The 18,341-nt window shown below is 48.7% G+C and overlaps 1 protein-coding gene across 2 annotated transcripts in view; it reads right to left on the bottom strand.

The window, feature by feature from the left end:
- Positions 1-388: 388 nt before the first annotated feature.
- The window catches only part of USF2 (upstream transcription factor 2, c-fos interacting), a 344,237-nt gene continuing 326,284 nt past the window's right edge, over positions 389-18,341 (bottom strand). For both annotated transcript variants that reach the window (XM_030212692.1, XM_030212691.1), the window contains exons 9-10: positions 2,397-2,525; positions 389-2,304 (exon numbers count right to left, since the gene is read on the bottom strand). In XM_030212692.1, coding sequence (XP_030068552.1) covers positions 2,215-2,304; positions 2,397-2,525 — 219 coding nt within the window. In that variant the 3' untranslated portion in view covers positions 389-2,214. The remainder of the gene's footprint in view (positions 2,305-2,396; positions 2,526-18,341) is intronic.

Here is an 18,341-nt window from a genome sequence, read left to right on the forward strand (position 1 = left end):
ATTAGATTGGCAGCTTTTATCTGACACCGATAAGTGAAAACCTTTGCTGCTGTCCAGCACCTAATAAAGCAAAAGCATGCCAGTGAAGTAGAGGAATACTTTGAAGAGTACCTTAGAATACACCAATAACTTTAGAGACAAAATTGCAGAAATGTCAACAGATATTTCCAGCCAGAAGTTTCTGCAGACATCGCTGCCAGACCTAATTTAGGGTTTATGTGCTTCTTAAAATCAAAGTTAGGAAAATACATCAAAAGCACTGTAAGCAAATTTGTACAAAACAGCTTTGGATTAATATGAGTGGGGTGTTACAGACAACCTTCTATCTAGTATATGTACAACATAATTGAGAACATACATTTCTTTAAAACTTTTTTTTTTTTTTTGCCAGATTGAACCCTAAAAATGCGACAGCCTAATCAAATACTGGGAGAGAAGCTTGCAAAGAAACTATGAAATGCCAGTTTCTTCTCATGCTGAGGATCTGAACCTCTTTCTGTGCTTCCTTCTTTCCTTCCCTCATGGCAGACCACAGTTAAGGGAGACCCAAACAGCAGCAAGAAGCAAAACTTCCAGTTTTCTTCAGCTATATTTCTTTTGAAGACATTCAATTAGTGCATTCTTAAATTAAGGAAGTGTGAGATAGTTCTTCTCTAAACTGATATCACACTGTGATGCCACAATTATTCTAATCAATGGCTCAACGAGTGAAAAAAGGAAATTTGTGTGTTTGGCTAAAAATCAACCACCATAATGAGCTAAACTTCCATTGCTGACATGGTCTGTTCCACATGCGCTGATTTTCCACATATGTCAAACTGTGCTGTATCACCAACTCTGATCTTCTGGAATGCAGTTTTATAATTAATTTCCATTTAAAAGAGGAATTTTTATAACTGCAAAGAAATAAAATACATTTTAAAAGGTGAAGAGAAACATGATAGGTTTTTCAAGGGCTATCTCGAGCAATAAGAATATTAGGATACAACCATTTCAGCAATGTTCCTTCCCAATCTATATAAAAAATATACAAAATAAATAATGACACGATGCTAATGGTGAGGTTACACACCTCTGTGTTAATGCAGCTGACATCACAATTAGAAGAGCACAGCATTCTGCCTGGGACAGATACAGAGAGCAATAGGGCATACGACAACAAATAGGGAAGGAACCAGGTGTGCTATGACACAAGCAGCAGGGAGCAATTAGGCGAACTAGATGGGCCAAAAGGACCATATCGGCATTGAATTTGCTGTTACAACAAAAGACTCTGCTCTTGGTTTCTGAAAGATTCCCAACTGCTTTAGGATACTGAACTCAGGGTAACCAATATATGCTACAAGCAACACAACTTACTTATATTTTTGTTTTAGCCCCTAGGAAGTGATCAAACTACGCAAGTATTGTCTGCCAATAGCTAGAATCATCTTGTATCCTGCTTCTATGGCCTAATACAGTTTGGGCCATGAAGATACAAGGCTGTTGTCCTGCTGCACTAATACACATGCCTCTGAAAAGGATTACATTCCTTTTTTTTCTTAAAAAAAAGTAAATAACAAATCCTTGCAGGGTGGAAAAAGATGCCTCGTAACAGCTGCTTGCTACAATATACACTGATGTACCTCTCTATACCAACATAGACCAAGTTCAACTTAAAATTATAGCTTCATTGCAAAAATGGGAAAAACTTAAGACACCATTCTCCTTAAAGCACAAAACAGAGAGGCTGGGGAATCAAAGTGATTAGCCAGTCACTGCCAAGCAAAACGCCAGAAGCTACAGACTAAATGTATTTTATGTGGTAGTCATGCATGTCATTCAAATTGCTGCTTTAGCCAGTGTGGAACACAGTGATTGGTTGTTTCCACTCTAGGTTTAAGGGAAGAAAAGGAAAGGAGAATGTAAAATAACCCATCTTTCTAAAAATGTTATATATATATATATATAAAAAAAAAATTCAGTTCCTTAATATAATCATACATGGCAAGGAGCCCAGCTGTTGGCTACAGCGAACATGGCTATTGGCTGAGATTTTCCATAAAGATGAAAAAATTGTTCTCTTGCATACACCCAATGTTTGCAATCAATATGGAGTTCACAAAAAAAAGGATCACAGAAGGTCTCCTTGCACTGCTGAAGGTGGAGAAGGCGAGGGTCTTTAGAACTTTTATATCCCAGGTTTTGAAGCAAGAAAGTCAGTGGAGGAGGGAGTTACTGTCCAGTTGCATCACCTACAATCTCAATACCGTGCTGCTGTAACTGTGCACGGAGCAGGGCATTTTCATTTTTTAATTCTTCAATCTGGAAGGAAAAAAAAAACAGAGCAGATATAGCATAAGCAAATAGTAGTGGTGACATTTCTTTTCCACATACACACAAAGTATATCTATTACCTGTTGCCGTAACAGCTCATTGTCCATCTGCAGTCGTTCAGCTTCCTTAAAGGTCTCCTGCATGCGCTGATTTGTCTGGCGCAACTCCCGGATGTAGTCACAGGCTTTAGAGAGAATGCCACCTTTACTCTGCAACAGAAAAAGTCACAGAAATACTGATGGACTCGTCCTTTCTCCCCTGGTATTTATGTAAATTAACTTTATGCAGAAATAAGGGTTCCAAATCCTATGTCAACTGCTTGACCATGAACCAGGGTAACCCTTCAGCTTTACCACCCCTCCCCCAAATTTGTTACCTTTCAGGTCCCTAATTTGCCTTCCTCTTCCCAAGATGGGAAAATTAGGTCCTTACCTGATAATTGTCTTTCCTTTAGTCACAGCAGATGAATCCATCAACTGATGGGTTGTATCCGCCTACCAGCAGGTGGAGATAGAGAACACTGAAAGTACACAGTGTGATCCTGGACGTCCAGCCCCTTCTACCTTCAGTATATGAAATTTCCAAAGCAGAGTAAAGAAGAAAGGCAAAATAACATGAACTTTCCTCACAGTAAACAAACGCTCCCTGAACTGGAGCAAGAACAAAGCAAAGGAGGGACCTTCTCAACCTCCTGCTATATAACAGCATATAGCATTTCTGAGAGCTTGTCTTCACGCACTCCTGATGAGACAAAACATCCGTACAAAAACAAAGTCAGACAGGGAGGGATCATGGAATCATCTGCTGTGACTAAAGGAAAGAAAATTATTAGGTAAGGACCTAATTTTCCCTTCCTTGTCATCAACAGCAGATGAATCCATTAACTGATGGGATGTACAAAAGCACTCCCTAAAATAGGGTGGGAACATGCAACCCCGCGAGCAAGAACTTGCGCCCCAAACTGTGCGTCCTGTTGCGCTGCGACATCCAGCCTGTAATGTCACACAAAGGAGAGCTGAGAAGCCCAGGAAGCCGCACGACAGATCTCTTGTCAGATCTCAGACACCCGTTTCAGCCCATGAAGAGGACATCGCCCTCGTGGAATGCGCTCTAAACGCTTCAGGCGGAGACCGACCTGAAAGCAGGAAAGGAGAAAAAATGATTTCCTTAAGCCAACGGGCCATAGAGGCTTTAGACGCCGGAAACCCGTGTCGTGAACCTGCCAACAAAACAAATAGATGGTCAGAATTCCTGAACTCATTTGACATCTGTAGATACTGTAACAGAGCCCTGCGGACATCCAAAAGGCGCCACTGCCCAAAGGATTCCGGAAAGTCTTCCTTACGAAGGGAAGGCAGAAAAATGGGCTGGTTAAGGTGAAAAGCTGAAACCACCTTAGGCAGGAAGGAAGGCACTGTTCGGACGGTTACACCGGACTTCGAGAACCATAGAAAAGGATCCCGGCAGGAAAGAGCCTGCAGTTCAGACACTCTTTGTGCCGACGTCATTGCCACTAAAAAAGACTATCTTGAGAGTCACATCCTTCTCAGAAGCACGGCTAAGTGGCTCAAAAGAAGATTGCTGGAGTGCTTTCAATACAAGCCCCAGTTTCCAAGACGGACAAGGCGACCGTAAGGGAGGACGGAGATGTAGCACCCCTCTGAGAAAATCGGGCAACATCCGGATGAGCAGCTAGGGACAAGCCGGAGACTTCCCCCCGGAAACAAGCCAACGCCACTACTTGAACTCGAAGGGAATTGTAAGCCAGGCCCTTCTGTAAGCCGTCCTGTAAAAAGTTCAACAATTGTGAGGCAGAAGCTAGAGTTGGAGTGATAGACTTCTTAGCACACCACGCCTCAAAGCTGCGCCAGATCCGTGCATAGGCCGCAGGGGAGGACCGCGTGCGAGCCTGAAAGAGGGTGGCAATGACCTTGTCAGAATAGCCCTCGTGTCTCAATTGCGCCCTTTCAAGAGCTAGGCCGTAAGACTAAAGCGGCAGGGATCTTCCATAGCCACCGGACCTTGATGAAACAAGTTGGGACTAGAGGCAGAGGAAGCGAAGCCTCCACCAGCATTCGCCTGAGGTCCGCGTACCACGGACGCCTCGGCCAATCCGGGGCGATGAGAATCACCAATCCTTGGTGCAGACAAATCGGAAGCAGAACCCACCCTACCAAGGGCCACGGAGGGAACACGTACAGGAGGCACGAAGACCAAGGTTAAGCCAGTGCATCCAACCCTGCAGCGCGAGGGTCTCTTCTTCTGCTGAAGAGAGGGACTTTGGCGTTTACACTTGATGCCATGAGATCCAATCCTGGAATCCCCATTTGGCACAAAACTGAGGAAAAACTTCCTCGGCAAGTTCCCATTCCGCCGGGTTGAGTTGATGCCTGCTGAGGAAATCGGCTTGCACGTTGCTTTGACCGGCAATGAGAGCCACGGACAGCAGCTCCAGGTGGCACTCGGCCCAGTTGAAAATCTCAAACGCCTCCGTGGCTAAGGCTCTGCACAGAGTGTTGCCCTGATGATTGATGTAGGTCACCACTGTCGTGTTGTCTGAAAGAGCTCGGACTGGGAAACCCTCCAGAGTCCTGTGGAAGGCCAGAAGAGCTTGGAATATCGCTTTCAGCTCCAAGAGATTGATGGACCACCCCGCTTCCACAGTTGTCCACTGACCCTGAGCATAGTGTCCCAGGCAATGTGCTCCCCAGCCTGATAGCCTGGCATCCGTTATCACCAGGCGCCAAGAGGGGAGAGCCAGCGGCATCCCTCATCGTAGCATGATGTTGGAGAGCCACCAATTCATGCTGCGCTGGGCTGCAGGGAGCCACGGAAGCCTGCATTGGTATTCCTGGGAAATCGCATTGCTTCAGCAGGGAAAGTTGCAGGGGTCTCATGTGTGCTCTCGCCCAAGGAACCACTTCTATGGTGGCCGTCATCGATCCCAGGAGCTGGACAAAGTCCGAAGCTCAACGGTGGGGCATCCGCAGGAGCAGTCGGACCTGATTCTGAAACTTGAGTCGCCTGTTGTCGGAGAGAAAGACGAACCCCGAGGCTGTGTCAAACCGGAACCCCAAATACTCGAGAGACTGAGAGGGGGTCAGGTGACTTTTGGGCATACTGACCACCCAGCCCAGAGTCTGAAGAAATGTTATAACTCTGGTTGTGGCAAGTCGGCTTTCGTTCACCGAATCTGCCCTGATGAACCAGTCATCGAGATAAGCACCTTGGAAAAGGTGCGAGGTGCTGTTGCCAGGCCAAAAGGCAAGGCTGGAAATGTCGGCTCAACACCGCAAACCGCAGGAACTGCTGATGCGGGGGCCAGATAGGATTATGCAAATATGCTTCCTTGAGGTCCAGAGACGTGAGAAACTCCCCTGGCTGTACCGCCGCAATGATGGAGCGCAGGGTTTCCATATGGAAGAGTCGCACTCTTAAGGCCTCGTTGACTCTGCATAAGTCGAGGATCGGTCTGAAAGCCCCGCCTTTTCAAGGCACCACAAAATAAATGGAGTAGCGGCTGCAGCCGTGTTCGGCGGGAGGAAGTGGAACCACCGCTCCGAGCTTCAGTAGTGACTGCAAGGTCTCCTCGATTGCTGCCCGTTTGACGGCAGTGCCGCATCGGGGCTCTAAAAAGGCGTCTCCAACCGGAGTAGCAAATTCCAACCGGTAACCTTCTCTGATCAGGTCCAGGACCCATTGATCAGAAGTAATCTTGGTCCACTCCCCGAGAAAGAGGGAGAGGCGACCCCCTACTGCAGGAACCGAAGAGTGGACCAGCGTCCCATCATTGTGGAGGACGCCCCTGAACTCCTGGGCGTTGACCGGATGTCGCAGACCGCCTGTCCGTACGAAAGGAGTTCCTCTGCTGAAAGCGGGAACGTTGTGAAAACCCCAACGAACGCCCGGGGTGGTATCTTCGAGCTTCTCGAAAACATGTTCTGGAAGAGGGGGGAAAAGAAGGGCTCTTGGAAGAAGGCCTCGGCCTATCCTCAGGCAACCGTTGGGATTTAGAGTCCCCTAGGTCCTTGACGATCTTCTCCAATTCCTCCACAAATAAAAGGAGGCCCCGAAAGAGTAACCTCATCAGCTTTAGTTTAGAGGCCATATCAGCCGCCCAATGACGAAGCCAAAGAAGGCGGCGAGAAGAAACAGCTAAAAACATCTGTTTAGCAGATGCTCTGACCAGATCATAAAAGGCATCAGCCAAAAAGGCCAAGGCAGACTCCACAAGCGGGGCGACCTCAGAGAGGGAACCCGCTCCATCCGTGGGATGTTCGACCGCCTGCTGTAGCCAGGAAAGGCAAGCCCATGCTGCATAGGAACTGCAAATAGCTGCCCTTAAGGAAAAGGCCAAGATTTCAAAGGACTGCTTCAAGGTGGATTCTAGCCACCGGTCCTGCATAACCTTCAATGCGACTCCACCCTCCACAGGAAGAGTAGTTTTCTTAGTCACCGCAGTGACCAACACGTCCACCTTAGGCATCCCAAAGAGGGACAAGTGGGATTCACCCACAGGGTAAAAGTGACACATAGCCCTAACCACTTTCAAGGGGCCATCAGGTTCAGACCATTGAGCTGTAATAAGCTCTTGGAAGGAGTCATGCTCCGGAAAAGCCCGAGAAGGCTTTCTAGTACTGGCCATCTTAGGGTTAATAGAAGAGGCTGTGGCCACGTCAGGATCGTCAATACTGAGGGCCTGTAAGGCATCAGAAATGAGAGTTGGCAGCTCGTCGTGGTGGAAAATCCATACCGCTTTAGGGTTATCCAACTCCTGTGGCAAGCAGCTACCCTCCTCTGCATCATCAGTCCGTGAAGGCCTGCCAGACCCATCAGGATCCCCAAAACCAGACAACGGGGGAGAAAGGGGTGACGGAGAAACACCCTCAGACGGTGTGGTCACTCGTCTGCGTTTAGCCTCAGCCAAGAGCTCGGGGGAAGAGATAAAGTCTCCAGCAGACACTGGGCTTTCAAAACCTGGAGGCAATACAGGTCAAGAAAATTTTCAGAAGGTTCAGGCAGGGCTCTTGTTTTAACATAAAGGCCCTATGCATCAGCAGCACAAATTCAGGAGCAAAAAACACACCCTGACCATCCGATGCTATATTCGGGGAAATGGAGGCATGAGCCTCTCTAGAAACCTCAAGGAGAGGCGTCCCCCTGTACTCAAGACTCCTCAGCCACAGCGAGGGTCGAGTCACGCGGCGCAACCAAAATGGCACCCGCTGCAAACTCTGTTGGATGGGAAGAATCACCGCCAGCCATGCTCATGCCAGCATTAGTGTCTAAGCAGCACGTGCTGCAAAGCCCCGCTGCTGTCCTGCGTTTTCCACATTGGGAGCAGTGCTTAACCGCTTCAGCAGCCATTGCCCTTCTTCGGCGGAAAATAGAAACAAAATGGCGGCGTTGCGCCAAAACTTACCCTCCACAGGAACGCTGTCAGCGGGAACCTCCCTGGAGGAGCTGGGCACCACACCTCTGGAGACCGAGTCAAACGAGCTCCGGTCAGGCTGCAAAGTTCCAGGAGTGCAGGAGAAAGCCTCAGAAGTTGCTGCGCTGTTAAAAGCGAGCTTCTTTTTTTTTCTTTTTAATACTGTGAGGAAAGTTGGAGGCAGGCAGCCACAGAGGGAATCCGGGAGGAGGGGGAATGGGGTAAGGCAGGGACAGGGAAAACCAAGTATGCCTTTAAAGTGGGCACCACCAGCCCTACACCCCGGCTCGACTGGCAAAGCACAGGAGCCACCCCAGGCAGAAATCCAGGAGCTGAGAAAGCGACGTTCACACCTGCTGGGAGATAGAGATATACTGAAGATAGAAGGGGCTGGACGTCCAGGATCACTGTGTACTTTCATTGTTCTCTATCTCCACCTGCTGGTAGGCAGATTACAACCCATCAGTTAATGGATTCATCTGCTATTGATGACAAGGAAATGATGCTTTTTGGTCTGCATATGCATGTATGTTCAATACATACACCCACTCCCCTACAAATAAAGGTAATTTCCAAAAGTCATTACACAAATAAATGGGTACTTGAAAATTAACCACCTCAATTTCAAGTAAAAGTATGCATTGGTGGTTCTCTGAGTTTGTGTGGTTATCAGGATCTACTGTTTTGCTTTTATTGTCGCTGCTCTTTGCTGCCTACCAGAGGCTGTTATACTAAGCTACTGCCTAGTCTTGTTTAATTATTGGACAGGCCCTGCTCTAAGCACTCTCTTAACATTCCCAAGTTCCTACTGTAAGTTCTTCAGAACACAAACAATATAAATAACCCTATATAGCACCATCAACTCTTCAGTTTTTAAGTTATGAATTTGATTTTCTCATTCTTTTTTTTTTTTTTTTTAATTTTTAGTATTTAGCGCAAGCCTTTCCAGTTGCAATTCAAGGCAAGTTACATTCAGGTATAGTAGGTATTTCCCTGCCCTCAGAGGGCTTACAATCTAAGTTTGTACCTGAGGCAATGGAGGGTTGAGTGACTTGCCCAAGGACACAAGGAATGCCAGTAGTATTCCAACCCTAGTTTCTTTGGTTCACAATCTGCTGCTCTAATCACTAGGTTATTCATCCACTCTAAAAGAAGGAAGGAGACACACTGCCACTGAAAGAGAACGAAGCCATGAGGCTGGATGAGATCCATCCCAAGATATTGAGGGAACTATGAGATTCTGACAAGACCTCTTAAAGATCTATTTAATAAATCCTTGGAAATAGGAAAGGTTCGGCAAGATTGGAGAAGAGTGGATGTGGTCCCCTCTTCATAAAAAGTCCCTTTATCATACAGGCCGGTAAGCCTCACTTCAGTGGTCGGAAAAGCAATGGAGACGACTCTCTTAGGAAAGGATAATGAACTTTTTGGACTCCAATAGTTTACAAGATCTGAAGCAATAAGGTTTTACCAAAGGAAAATTATGCCAAAAGCATCTGATTGATTCCTTGGACTAAGTGATCAGAGAACTGGATTGACACATTCTAGATATTGTCTACTTGGATTTAAGCAAAGCCTTTGACATGGTTCCTCATAGTAGGCTCATAAATTCAGTGGTGACCTGGATTAGAAACTGGTTGACTGACATAATAAAGAGTGGTAATAAACGGAACTTGCTTGGAGGAGTAGATGAGTGCATCAAGGATCAGTACTAGGACTGAATCCATTCAATATATTTGTGAGCAACATCGCTGAAGAATTAAAAAGAAAAAAAAAGTTTGCCTTTTTTCAGATGAAGATTTGCAACAGAGTGGACACCCTGGAGGAAGTGGATAACATGAGAAGTGATCTACAAAAACTATGAGAATGGTCTAATGTTTGACAGTTAAACTTCAGTGCAAAGAAGTGCAGAGTGATGCACTTGGATAGTAGAAATTCAAAAGAGTTGTATGGTACTAAGGGACAAGAGAGAGATGCATGGACAAGGAAAGGGACCTCGGGTGATAAGTGTCCAAGGATCTCAAGGCAGCAAAATGATGCAACAAGGCAGTGGCTGTAGCCAGAAGGATGCTATGCTGCATAAAAAAGGCCTAACCAAAAGAAAAGGTGTTAATGCCCCTGTACAAGAAGTTGGTGAGCCCAGCAGACTTCTCATGTCTGTGTTCTGACTGAAAATGGTAAAGACAAATCAGGATCAAGTATGCGTTTTATATCATATTCAGCTATGAGTGGTGGTGCTGTGTAACTCAAAGGATGAGGGGAAGACATCTTGTTGAAATTAATGAGTAAAACCTTAGTTGGTAATATTGTTGGATTGATCACATAAGACCATTTTTCAGACTACTGCCATGCTTGTGATGCCATTGTTTAATCATGAAGGAATATAGCCTGCATGTAACTGGAGTTACAGCTCCGGTCACCTTCTTGAGCAGACAGGATGGACCACACAGGTCATATCTGTTGTCATTTACTATGTTACTATTAGATCAGTATTTAGATTTATTATTTATAACCTGCCCTAACTCAGGGCGGCAAACAAAAATCCATTGCCTCAGGTACAAACTTAGATTGTGAGCCCTCCAGAGACAGCGAAGATACTTACCTGTAGCAGGTATTCTCTGAGAACAACAGGCTGATAATCCTCACAAGTGGGTCGGCGTTCTGCGCCGACCTGGGAACCGGCATTTTAGAAGCAAACAAGTTTGCTGGAGTCTTCTAAGTGCGCCACGCGTTCGACAGCGCGTGTGTGAAGTGCCTTCCCGCCCGCCACGCTTCTCAGTTAAGTGAAAAGTAAAAAGAAAAAGAGGAGACAACTCCAAGGGGAGGAGGGCAGGTTTTGTGAGGATTATCAGCCTGCTGTCCTCGAAGATTCACTTTCTCAGAGGACAAGCAGGCTGAAACAATCCTCATAAGTGGGGTATCCCTAGCATCCAGGCTCACTTAAAACAATAAACATCAGTCAATTGGGCCTTGCAATGGCAAGGACATAACATAGATTAACCAGAAACTATATACAAACTAGCTGAGACTGCAGCCTGGAAAAGAACAAAACGGGCCTAGGGGGTGGTTGGATTCTATACCCCAAACAGATTCTGCAACACCGACTGCCGCATCAGGTATCCCGCTAAAGGCAGTAATGAGATGTGAATGTGTGGACTGAAGACCAAGTCGCAGCCTTGCAAATCTCTTCAATGGGGGCTGACTAAGTGAGCCACAGAAGCAGCCATGGCTCTGACATTGGGCATAAGCGAAGCAAAGGCATTCTACTAGCCAACTGGAGATTGTGCGTTTTCCGATGGCGACTCCCCCTCCTGTTGGGATCAAAAGAGACAACTAACTGGGCAGACTGTCTGAAGGGCTTCGTCTGCTCCATGTAAAAGGACAATGCTCTCTTGCAGTCCAGGGTGTGCAAGCTGCTTTCGTCAGGGTGGGCATGAGGTCGGAGAAAAAATGTTGGCAAGACAATCGACTGGTTCAGATGGAATTCCGACAGGAACTTAGGGTGCGTGTGGAGGACTACTCTGTTGTGATGAAACTTAGTATAAGGTGCATGCACTACTAAGGCCTGAAGCTCACTGACCCTATGAGCTGAAGTAACAGCCACCAAGAAAACAACCTTCCAGGTCAAGTACTTCAGATGGCAGGAATTCAGTGGCTCAAAAGGAGCTTTCATCAGCTGGGTTAGAACGACACTGAGATCCCATGACACTGGCAGAGGTTTGACTGGGGGATTTGACAAGAGCAAACCTCTCATGAAGCGAACAACTAAAGGCTGTCCAGAGATAGGCTTACCTTCTACATGTCGATGATAAGCACTAATTGCACTGAGGTGAACTCTTACGGAGTTGATCTTGAGACCAGACTCTGATAAGTGTAAAAGGTATTCAAGTAGGGTCTGTGTGGGACAAGAAAGGGGATCTATGGCCTTGTTGTCACACCAGATGGCAAACCTCCTCCATTTGAAAAAATAACATCTCTTAGTGGAATCTTTCCTGGAAGTCAGCAAGACCCGGGAGACACCCTCCAAAAGACCTAAGGAAGCAAATTCTAACCTCTCAACACCCAGGCTGTGAGAGCCAGAGACTGGAGATAGGGATGTAGAAGCGATCTGAGTGTTGGAAAACACTCCAAGCTCCACGGTTCTTCGGAGGACAACTCCAGAAGAAGAGGGAACCAAATCTGTCACAGTTAGAATGGCGCAATCAGAATCATGATTCCGCGATCTTGGTTGAGTTTCAGCAAAGTCTTCCCCACCAGAGGTATGGGAGGATAAGCATACACAAGGCCCATTTCCCAATGTAGGAAAAAGGCATCCGATGCTAGTCTCTCGTGGGCCTGGTCTGGAACAGAACTGAGGGACTTTTTTGTTTAGTTGAGTGGCAAAGAGATCCACCGAGGGGGTGCCCCGCTCTTGGAAGATCTTGCGGGCTATGCCCATATTCAGCAGCCACTCATGAGGTTGCATTACCCTGCTCAGTATGTTGGCCAGGCTGTTGTTTATGCCCGCCAGATAAGTGGCTTGGAGAAACATGCTGTACTGGTGAGCCCAATGCCACATCCAGATGGCGAGATCTGGTGCCCCCCTATTTGTTGGTGTAGTACATCGCAACCTGACTGTCTGTTTGAATTAATATAATTCGGTTGGATAGCCGATCTCGGAAAGCGTTCCAAATCGCTCGGAGCTCCAGGAGGTTGATCTGAAGACCTGTTTCGTGGGGGGACTAGGCTCCCTGGGTGTGAAGCCCATCTACATGAGCCCCCCACCCCAGGAGAGATGCACTTTCTGCGGCTGAGGAATTTGGAATGGTCGCCCCATGGTCAAATTGGATTGAATCGTCCACCACTGAAGAGAATGTGCAAAGTTGGTGGACACAAGGATGACATCTAGATACCCTGTGGATTGATGCCACTGAGAAGCTAGGCTCCATTGAGCAGATCTCAGGTGCAGACGTACCATGGGCGTAACATGAACTGTGGAGGCCATGTGCCCCAAGAGTCTCAACATCTGCCAAGCTGTGACTTGCTGAGACGCTCAAACCTTGGACACTACGGACAGAAGTTTGTCTGCCCAGGTCTCGGGAAGATAGGCTCGAACTGTTCTCATGTTGAGCAATGCTTCAATGAACTCCAATTTCTGGACCGGAGTTAGATGGGACTTGGGGTAACTTATTACAAACCCTAGTAGTTCCAGCACCTGAATAGTCTGCATGGACTCCTGAACACCATCCTCCGAGATGCTCTTCACCAGCCAATTGTCGAGATAAGGGAACACATGCATTCCCAGTCTGTGTAGCGACACTGCAACTACCGCTAGACACTTTGTGAACACCCTGGGAGCTGACGCTAGGCCAAAGGGCAGAACGCGGTACTGGAAGTGCTGCATTCTTAGCCGAAATCGAAGATACTTCCTGTGAGCTGGAAGTATTGGGATATGAGTGTAAGCGTCCTTTAAGTCCAGAGAACATAGCCAATTGTTTTCCTGAATCATGGGAAGAAGGGTGCCCAGGGAAACCATCCTGAACTTTTATCGGACTAGGAATTTATTCAGGGCCCTTAGGTCTAGGATGGGATGCATCCCCCCTGTCTTCTTCTGCACAAGTAGCACAAGTACCTGGAATAGAATCCCAGCCCTTCTTCCCCTGGTGGAATGGGTTCGACTGCATGGGCCTTTAGAAGGGCAGAGAGTTCCTCTGCAAGTACCTGCCTGTGCTGAGAGCTGAATGAATGAGCTCTCGGTGGGTAATTTGGAGGTTTGGATTCCAGATTGAGGGTGTATCCTGACCGGACTATTTGAAGAACCCACCCGTCGGAGATTATGAGAGGCCACCTTTGGTGAAAAAAGATTAACCTCCCCTAAACCGGCAAGTGTTCAGCCCGGACACTTTTATGGCGGCTATGCTCTCCTGGAGTCAGTCAAAAGCCCGTCCCTGGCTTTTGCTGGGGAGCAGCAGGGGGCTTGGGCGCACACTGTTGACAAGAACGAGCGCTCTGGGGCTGAGCCTGAGTAGGCTGGCGAGACGCTGGAGTGTACCCATGCCTAGAATAGGAATAGAGAGTACTCCGCGACCCACCAAATTACCTCCTAGTTGAAGAGATGGAAGCAGAAGGCGCCCAGCAGGAGAGAGAAGCTATAGCATCAGTATGCTTCTTGATCTGATCAACCAGATCTTCCACCTTCTCTCCAAAAAGATTATCCCCCCTGGAAAGGAACATCTGCGATTCTCTGCTGGACCAAATGGTCCAGGTCAGAAACACGCACCCATGAGAGTCTGTGCATTGCTATACCTTGAGCAGAGATCCTAGATGCTACATCAAAAGTGCTGTATGCACCTCTGGCCTACAACATGCCTTCTGCTGCTTGACCAGCTGGCGAAAGGGTTCGGCCTGCTCCCAAGGGAGAGCATCGACCAAAGTAGACAGCTGCCACAACAAGTTCCGCAAGTGGATGCTCGTGAAGAGCTGGTATGACTGAATACAGGCAGCGAGCATGGCGGCCTGATACATATTCCTACCAAAAGAATCCAAGGTCCTAGCTTCCCTGCCTGGGGGCACCGAAGCATAGTCCCTAGAACTCTCGGCCGCTTGAGAGCAGAGTCCACCACCATGAAGCTGTGAGGTAACTAAGACTTCATCAACTCAGGCTCCCCGTGGATCCAGTATTGAGAATCTGTCTTCTTCGGGACAATGGGGACAGACAGAGGGGACGCCCAGTTTTGCATAAGGACTTCCTTGAGTACCTTATGCAAAGGAGCTGTAACTGCCTCTCTAGGTGGAGAGGTGTAGTCCAGGACCTCAAACATCTCAGCCCTGGGCTCACCTTCCATGTCTATGGGGAATGGAAAGGCTAGAGCCATTTCCCGCACAAAAGATGAGGAGAGGCTCTCAGCAGGAGATTGTCTCCCTTTCAGGTGGAGGGAAAGGTTCAGAGGAAATCCCAAAGGACTGAGAAGTACCTGGGATCTTCCTCTGACTCCCACTAGCGTTTATCCTCGGTGTCTGAGAGCACTTTCCTCAGTGACTTCCGAGACTGAACCCGCCTCAATACCGAAGACCCGTGGTCTTGATGGCGATGTCGAGGGGCCGACCCCCGCATGGACTGCAGCGAAGCTTCCTCCATCGACGTCGATAGGGAGTTGACATGCGTAGCAGCCGATACCGGAGCCACAAACGGCACCAAGCTTGGGGACCTTACTGTGGGTGGAGGGCCAGACACAGCTGCAGCAGATGGCAAGGTAGGCGCAAGCACCACTGACGCCGATGGAGAGTGATGCAGCAGTCCTTCAAGAAGTTCTGGAAGCAAGGACCTAATGCACTCGTCGAGAGCCGCCATGGGAAAAGGCTGCGGGGCCAGTGCAACAGTTGGTGACAGAGTCACTTGGGGCTCAGGAGCAGGAACCAGGCTGCTGAGAGACGCGTCGGCACCTCTTGTATGGAGGAGGAGCGGTCCTCCCGGCGTAGATGCTTCTCGGGTGCTGATTCTCTCGGTGCCCCGGCACCATGCGTCGAGGGAGAATGGTGTCGGTGCTTCTTAGCCTTCGCTTGATGCACCTTACCGAGGCTCCTCGGTGCCGACGAGGATAACGTCGAATTCCCACGTTGCCTCAGGGTCGGGTCCAACGATGGACGGTCCCAGGGGGCGTGCAAAGCAGGAGGCCTCGAGGCAGATGAAGACCCACTCAATGCCTCGCTGCTCCCAGTGTGTCGTGGCCTCTCAGCTGCCATGCCTACCTCCACTCCCGACGTTGACGCGTCCCTCGATGTCGACGCCACCGACCTCGGAACCAATGTAGATGCAGGCGTCGAAGGACCGGACCGAGCTCCAAAACGATTTTCTCTCTGGGCTTCTTGAGCCAGTTGAGTCCTTTTCTTCATACGAAGACAAAGGGCACAATGAGCTGGGCTATGGTCAGGCCCAAGGAACCGAATACACCATGAATGGGTATCAGTATCCGCGATGGTCCGGTTGCAGAGAACAGCGTTTGAAGCCACTGGGAGTCTTCGATGACATGGATGGGAAGACTGCCCAAGCCAAATCAAAAAATGTGATTGTGCTGAAAAAGAGAGCACAAAAATGGGAAAAAACCCCGGCTGAGCAGGCCTAAGGGTGGCCGCAACTAAAAGAAAATAAAATTTGACGCAGGTCAAAAATATCTAAGAAAAATAAAGGGGGCCACTTTTTTTTTTTTTTTTTAAACACAACGAGAAATTAAAGAAATTTAAAAAATACAGGCGAAACGCCGTGAAAAAGACACTTAAGGCTCTCCCGGACAAAGAAGCGGAGACAGCAACCGCTCCTCACGCGTGAAAAAAGTAACTGAAGAGCGTGGCTGCGTGGTGGGCGGGAAGGCACTTCACTCACGCAAAGTTGAACGTGCCGCTCACTTAAAAGGCTCCAGCAAACTTTTTTGCTTCTAAAAATGCTGGTTCCCGGGCCGGTGGGGAACACCAACCCACTTGTGAGGATTATTTCAGTCTGATGTCCTTGGAGAAAGCGAATGCTACATACCTGTAGAAGGTATTCTCCGAGGACAGCAGGCTGATTGTTCTCACTGATGGGTGACGTCCACGGCAGCCCCTCCAATCGGAAACTTCACTAGCAAAGCCCTTTGCTAGCCCTCGCGCGCCCGCGCGCACCGCGCATGCGCGGCCGTCTTCCCGCCCGAAACCGGCTCGAGCCGGCCAGTCCAGTATGTAGCAAGACAATACACTTCAAGGGAAGACACAACTCCAAAGGGGAGGCGGGCGGGTTTGTGAGAACAATCAGCCTGCTGTCCTCGGAGAATACCTTCTACAGGTATGTAGCATTCGCTTTCTCCGAGGACAAGCAGGCTGCTTGTTCTCACTGATGGGGTATCCCTAGCCCCCAGGCTCACTCAAAACAACAACATTGGTCAATTGGGCCTCGCAACGGCGAGGACATAACTGAGATTGACCTAAAAAATTTACCAACTAACTGAGAGTGTAGCCTGGAACAGAACAAACAGGGCCCTCGGGGGGTGGAGTTGGATCCTAAAGCCCAAACAGGTTCTGAAGAACTGACTGCCCGAACCGACTGTCACGTCGGGTATCCTGCTGCAGGCAGTAATGAGATGTGAATGTGTGGACAGATGACCACGTCGCAGCTTTGCAAATTTCCTCCATGGTGGCTGACTTCAAGTGGGCTACCGACGCTGCCATGGCTCTAACATTATGAGCCGTGACATGACCCTCAAGAGCCAGCCCAGCCTGGGCGTAAGTGAAGGAAATGCAATCTGCTAGCCAATTGGATATGGTGCGTTTCCCTACAGCCACTCCCCTCTTGTTGGGATCAAAAGAAACAAACAATTGGGCGGACTGTCTGTGGGGCTGTGTCCGCTCCAGATAGAAGGCCAATGCTCTCTTGCAGTCCAATGTGTGCAGCTGACGTTCAGCAGGGCAGGAATGAGGACGGGGAAAGAATGTTGGCAAGACAATTGACTGGTTCAGATGGAACTCCGACACAACCTTTGGCAGAAACTTAGGGTGAGTGCGGAGGACTACTCTGTTGTGATGAAATTTGGTGTAAGGGGCCTGGGCTACCAGGGCCTGAAGCTCACTGACTCTACGAGCCGAGGTAACTGCCACCAAGAAAATGACCTTCCAGGTCAAGTACTTCGGATGGCAGGAATTCAGTGGCTCGAAAGGAGGTTTCATCAGCTGGGTGAGAACGACATTGAGATCCCATGACACTGTAGGAGGCTTGACAGGGGGCTTTGACAAAAGCAAACCTCTCATGAAGCGAACAACTAAAGGCTGTCCTGAGATCGGCTTACCTTCCACTTGGTAATGGTATGCACTGATTGCACTAAGGTGAACCCTTACGGAGTTGGTCTTCAGACCAGACTCAGACAAGTGGAGAAGGTATTCAAGCAGGGTCTGTGTAGGACAAGAGCGAGGATCTAGGGCCTTGCTGTCACACCAGACGGCAAACCTCCTCCAATGAAAGAAGTAACTTCTCTTAGTGGAGTCTTTCCTGGAAGCAAGCAAGATGCGGGAGACACCCTCTGGCAGACCCAGAGAGGCAAAGTCTACGCCCTCAACATCCAGGCCGTGAGAGCCAGGGACTGGAGGTTGGGATGCAGAAGAGCCCCTTCGTCCTGCGTGATGAGGGTCGGAAAACACTCCAATCTCCACGGTTCTTCGGAGGATAACTCCAGAAGAAGAGGGAACCAGATCTGACGCGGCCAAAAGGGAGCAATCAGAATCATGGTGCCTCGGTCTTGCTTGAGTTTCAACAAAGTCTTCCCCACCAGAGGAATGGGAGGATAAGCATACAGCAGACCTTCCCCCCAATCCAGGAGGAAGGCATCCGACGCCAGTCTGCCGTGGGCCTGAAGCCTGGAACAGAACTGAGGGACCTTGTGGTTCACCTGAGATGCGAAGAGATCCACCAGGGGGGTGCCCCACGCCTGGAAGATCTGTCGCACCACACGGGAATTGAGCGACCACTCGTGAGGTTGCATAATCCTGCTCAACCTGTCGGCCAGACTGTTGTTTACGCCTGCCAGATATGTGGCTTGGAGCACCATGCCTTGACGGCGAGCCCAAAGCCACATGCTGACGGCTTCCTGACACA

The sequence above is a fragment of the Microcaecilia unicolor genome, chromosome 8 (assembly GCF_901765095.1).
Source record: "Microcaecilia unicolor chromosome 8, aMicUni1.1, whole genome shotgun sequence".
Taxonomy (NCBI): domain Eukaryota; kingdom Metazoa; phylum Chordata; class Amphibia; order Gymnophiona; family Siphonopidae; genus Microcaecilia; species Microcaecilia unicolor.